Source organism: Sipha flava, unplaced genomic scaffold (genome assembly GCF_003268045.1).
Source record: "Sipha flava isolate LNK unplaced genomic scaffold, YSA_version1 279_pilon_pilon, whole genome shotgun sequence".
NCBI lineage: Eukaryota > Metazoa > Arthropoda > Insecta > Hemiptera > Aphididae > Sipha > Sipha flava.
The window spans coordinates 277,471-283,107 of NW_020272945.1; the positions used below are offsets into that span (position 1 = coordinate 277,471).

Sequence of the window (5,637 nt, forward strand, 5' to 3'; positions counted from 1 at the left end):
TATTCCCCCCCCCCTCTCTCCCAAAAAAATGCTTTGTTTTGCATCAATTTCGAAATTTGTTTAGTTTCTAAATTAGTAAAATCTACAATAACTTTACTATAATTATAGCTATAATAGTTTTGGGTAAGTCACATGATTAATCAGTTCTAGCTTGAACTTGAAGTTTGATCTTAATGTATCTTTAATTATATATTTATTTTTTTAATAATTTTTATTTATTCAACAAAATAAAACTGTTTTTTGATGATTATATAATAATATAGAGCGGCCCAAATAAGGACCGGCCCATCGGCAAGATTCCCGATTTCCCGATAGGCCAATCCACCCCTGTTAGAAGATAATTGTTCACCGAAATGATTTATTTCGGAAATTTATTTATACTCCAGACATGATCGTTTTTTTTTCAATATACAATCTGATTGCAACGCAAAACAACGTGTTCTTTTTTAACATACATATTGTTATAACAATTATATATTGTTGTGTTGGGGTATTTAATTTGTTCATATTTAATAGCAACGATCTATCATAGAGTTAAAAAATAATTTTGCTGTACAATATTTAAATATTATGTATAATACATATTAAAATAGTGAGGTACCATACGCAGGGTCAGTGAGAGAGTGGGTTAGAGAAGGCTAGAGCCCCGAGGCCTGTAACTCTAAAAGGGTTCTTCGTCTCAGCTGTTTATATAATATAATTTTATAAAATTCGCCATAGTATAGATGCAAATTTTAATATTTTTTTGTACTAGAGTATATACAAGTATGTACAAGTATCATGCATATCTTGACGAAACAAGTGTAAGTAAAAGGGGTCTGGAACCGATCAGCCCCTTAGGCTTCAAGAGTTCTCGCCAACTCTGGCCGTACTTAAAACGTAATATAAATTCGTATTTTCATATCTTATCATGCTTCAAAAACTAACTTTTTATATATATCTCCATAAGATTGCATTACAGCTGTTTTATGAATATTTAAATGTATAGCAAATAAAAACCTAGTAATTGATTTCGTAATGTAGTTTATAGGAGAAGATACAAGTATGTTGATCGGTAATTGGAAAATATTATTGCTCAACACTATGTAAAAAGAAAAATCTATGCTTTAAAATGTTTTGAGTAAATTTTAATTTTCTCTTCAACTTTTTTCATTGTAATAAATAAATACGAAATAAATTTGAATTAAATGACTTTAATGACGATGATGTCGTCGGTATCGAATGTAATTCTGTAACTGGTTGTTCCTCAAAAGAATTATTAAAAATATCATTACTTGATTTATCACTTGGTTCACCATCTTCATTATAAACCTTACAGGTTTGATTTTGCTCATCTTGACCATCTTGTTTAGAATTATTATTACCCTCTTTTTAATATTAAAAATACTAAACATCATCAATTATGAAACTACTCATTAAGACACTAGGTATATTCATAAATTACATTAAAAGTTATAAAAGTTCAACTGAGTATATGTTAATACGCTGAGTGCCACAGTATTTATGATGGGTATATCCTATATAGTTAGTTTCCATGCTAAAATTGACTCGCGACGCCGCGCCAACGGTCAATTATTTCTCGAGATAATATTATATTATTATCGGAAATAGCACCGCTGCGTTGTTCGACACATCGCCGTCACCGTCGTCGTTATTCGGAAAAAATAATTAATACCCACTAAAAATAGCTACGCAAAATCCAAATATACCAAAATTGATTAATGATTATAAATATTAAATACTTGTAGTATTTTAGTATTTATATTCAATGATACCAATGAAATCACGAGATCCTATTAAATATTTAATATTCACATATAATAGTCGAAACAGTGCATCGAAAACCGATGACATAATACACCCATAAAAATCCACATAACATTTGTCGACTATGTGGCACTCAACGTTTCAAAAAATATTTTTAAATTAAAAAATATTTATTTTATGATATTTTATACTACTTAATGGTTATGATAATTGACCCATGAAAAAGCCAAGGGGGGGAGATGCCCCTACTTGCCCCCCCCCCCCCTGCGGACGCCCTTGCCAGCCACCAGGAAATGTAGACAAACTAAGGTTTTCAATAATTTTTACTAAAATATTTCTTCTTTCTTCAATGTCAAATATTAAAATATCATCAGACTGGATCTGTTTTTGAAATCTTGAGTACACGTAACCGAGGTCTGTTATAAAGCACAATAATTTTAAAGTATTTAGGTTAGTCAGCATTCTATAAAAACCATCAGCTTTGGCATCTTTTTCTTCAATAAGTTTGCTTTTAAAAATTTGACTAAAATTTTCTAATTTTTTAGTACACTAAATAATAAATCATATGTGAATTCAGTCCAGCGGATTTCAAAATATTTTGGAAGATGTTTAACTGTAACATTTTCTTCTTCAGCAATTTTTTTAAGTTCTTTTGTCCTAACACCAGACTGGTGAAAGTATGTTGAAATTGAGGAACAAAGTTGTATAATGTTATACAATTCTATCACATTAGTAGTAAGTGACTCCCAAGCCAAAGCTGAACGATGAACTGTGCACCACATTTTTAAAAGAGGAAGCTTTACAGATTTTTCTTTTCTATTTTCCTCAAATAATGCCCATATTCCTGATTTTTGTCCAACATTAACACTTGCACCGTCAGTCACTAAATAGGATTTTATATTGAACATCTCTTTCCAGCCAAATAATTTATTGATTGCAGACCTGATTGCATTATAATGACATTGTGCTCCCCTTTGATTTGGTTCTTTAAATCCAATAAATACAAGTTAGTCGAAATGAGCAAAAATAATCGGCCAAAAATGATTACCGTTGAGGGGCGGTATCTGGAATACCACGACAAGAGCAAGTACAATCGCGCGCAACACATCATGAACCAGCTATTGAAAGCAAACTCAAAAGTTTATCCGAAACATCCGGAACATTAGTTGGTTTCTCTGCGTGAAGGATTACATCCACAAACCGAAATCGTTCTCAATGCCCTGTAGGTATATTCATTAATAGCAACTTTATGGACAAGATCAACGACGATCAACTAGCTATCATCATCGGCCACGAGATGGCCCACGTATTACTGCGCCATACTAACCGTATGTTGAGCAGGGCTACTAGTAGACAAATATACATAATATGTATACATATTATGTATTATATAAGCGTCATAATGTTCCTCGGTACGTGGACGTTCACATGTAAACTCGATGATGGTATATTCGCCGTTTGTTTTTTACACGTTGATTCATCTCATGCCTGCGATGTGCTTTCTATTACCATTCAAGAGGCGCATGGACACGAAGGCTGACAGAGTCGGTTTCATGATGGCCGCGTGAGCCTGCGTGGACATCACGTAAGGCCCAAAACTGTTTAACTCCTTGGCCGACAAAGAAGAACAGTCGTCCGTCAAACCCCATATATTGGGGTGGATGAATGATACTCACTTGTCACACCGGAGACGAGCGAAACAACTGAACCGACTGATGAACGAGGCTCGAAAACTGCAGAAATCAGTCAATTGCCACGATAACGGACAAACCGATCATGTACAGGATCGATAACCGCAAGTTAGTCGAAATTATATATCTAAACTAACCTTTTTATACTAATACATTAAAAGTGTTCAATAGGTTTGCCATCCCTGCTCTAGTACGTTTGCAAATGTTAATCCATAAACTGTTAATCCATATTCCAAGAATAATGAATTAGGTTAAACCTACGAGGCCTATCACTGGATATTGCCAAAACAACAAGTCCTATGACGTCAATGAGCAGTATAATATGATGGAAACGACCACAAATCAGATGAGTTCTAGTCACGGAACTGCAAGCAACTTCACGTTAGATGATCGAGTTGTACAATTTACCGACTACGTTTTCGAAAACTATAATATAGTATATAATATATATATAATATTATAATAATATATTATATTATAATATAATATATTATATCCTCAGATGCCATGTTTCCCCCAAATATTTGGTCACAGTTTTCTGCTAACTGTAACCAAAGAATGTCGATTTTCATGCTTACCAGGAGTGCTGTAAATTATTCTACTCTATTTTCATATTCTATTATAAATTTATTATTCTCGTAATAATTTTGATGGAGTAATGTCGTTTATCTTATTTACGTATAAATCTACAAATAAATACATTACATATTTCAGAATTTAATTACTATTTGTTTATTACATAAATATAAATTTTAAAATAATAACAAAATACACACCGTATCAATTCTGACAGTAGCTTTTTTTTTTTGTCAAAAACAAAGTTTAGTACAAATACATGAAAATAATTTTGCTAGAACCACAGAAAAGATTATAGCTATAACTATACAATATGGGGTACAGTAATTTTATAATTGAATGTCTAACCTAACCGATGATTCAATTTTGTATTACAATATTTGTGCAATTTTCACATGAATTAACATAAAATATTTTCAATTTAATTGTAAGCGCATTATTTAAAAACAATATTTTATTTATTTTGAAATGTTGTAGTATTTTGTAATTTGCATAATTTGTATCATATTACAATATTTTTAGAAGCATATTTTGTGGATTTTTACGCATTTAAATTCGTGCCCAAGTTATAAGTAAATATTGAATTGTTGTTTAACAATCGATTATATGCGTTTTCTTTATAATGCATTTCTCATTTAGAGACGTTAACTTTATGAGTTATGAACTACGTTACCGAAAATATGTATAAATTATAATTTGTACTTATTTTCGTTGTGACATGTCACTAGTAATGCATACGCAAGTGAAATAACAATATTATCCTAATTATCCCCACGCTTTGTTTAAGTAAGTTACAGAATGAGTGTGAATTTTGTCTTAAATACAAAACTCGGCGAAAAAAAAAATGTTTACTGTCACAGAAATTGTATTTGTTTAACGACCAAACATTCTCACGCGGCAATACTAATATCCACCGTACATTCTAAACCACTCCGTAGAAGTATGATCTAAGTTTCCTTTTACATTGTTGACTTGTACAGTATATGGAATTAATTTAGGCATTGATTTTTCAAAGTATTAACAAATGAACACTATTTTACTTTTATATCAATCCAAGCCATTACTGGTTCATCGTCGGTCACAGAAGCTTTGAATTTTTAAACTAAACTGAATATTGAGATATTTCATAGTACATATAGACTTGTAAGATAAACTTTTTCAAAGCAGTTAGATACTGATATCGGTACTATTTAAATACAATTTAAAACGCGTTCTTTAACACTCCATAGAACATAATGTATTCGAGTTCTAATTCAAGTACTAAAAGAAAGTATATAATTATAGTTATATTCAAACAAATGTTTAAAATATTTACCTGAGTTCTTACCAAATCGAGAACATCGAAAAAAGATTAAATGTTGTGTGTTCCCCTAGAGTCAAAACACAAAATTAAATTGTAATCCAGATATCAAGTATCTTTAGGAAATATTAGTGTGAACTATTATATTTTTCGTTGATTATAATTCACAGTTTTAAGAAAACGTCATTTAGATTGATTACGTCAAATGCAAACACCGCAGAAAGTATTTGAAATATTATTTTCAAATAATCATATTTAAAATATACGTGTTTGAAATTTGAATAATATTTAACAACCATCAAA

At 31.0% G+C, this 5,637-nt stretch overlaps 1 protein-coding gene and 1 pseudogene across 1 annotated transcript; one reads left to right on the top strand and one right to left on the bottom strand.

The window, feature by feature from the left end:
- Window positions 1–2,112: 2,112 nt before the first annotated feature.
- LOC112685493 lies at window positions 2,113–2,675 on the bottom strand (annotated as a pseudogene).
- A 341-nt stretch (window positions 2,676–3,016) lies between these two features.
- On the top strand, window positions 3,017–3,560 carry LOC112685495 (metalloendopeptidase OMA1, mitochondrial-like). The gene is given in 2 exon segments (XM_025557411.1): window positions 3,017–3,223; window positions 3,285–3,560. Coding segments are annotated over 2 exon segments (483 nt in total).
- The last annotated feature ends 2,077 nt before the right edge of the window (window positions 3,561–5,637 follow it).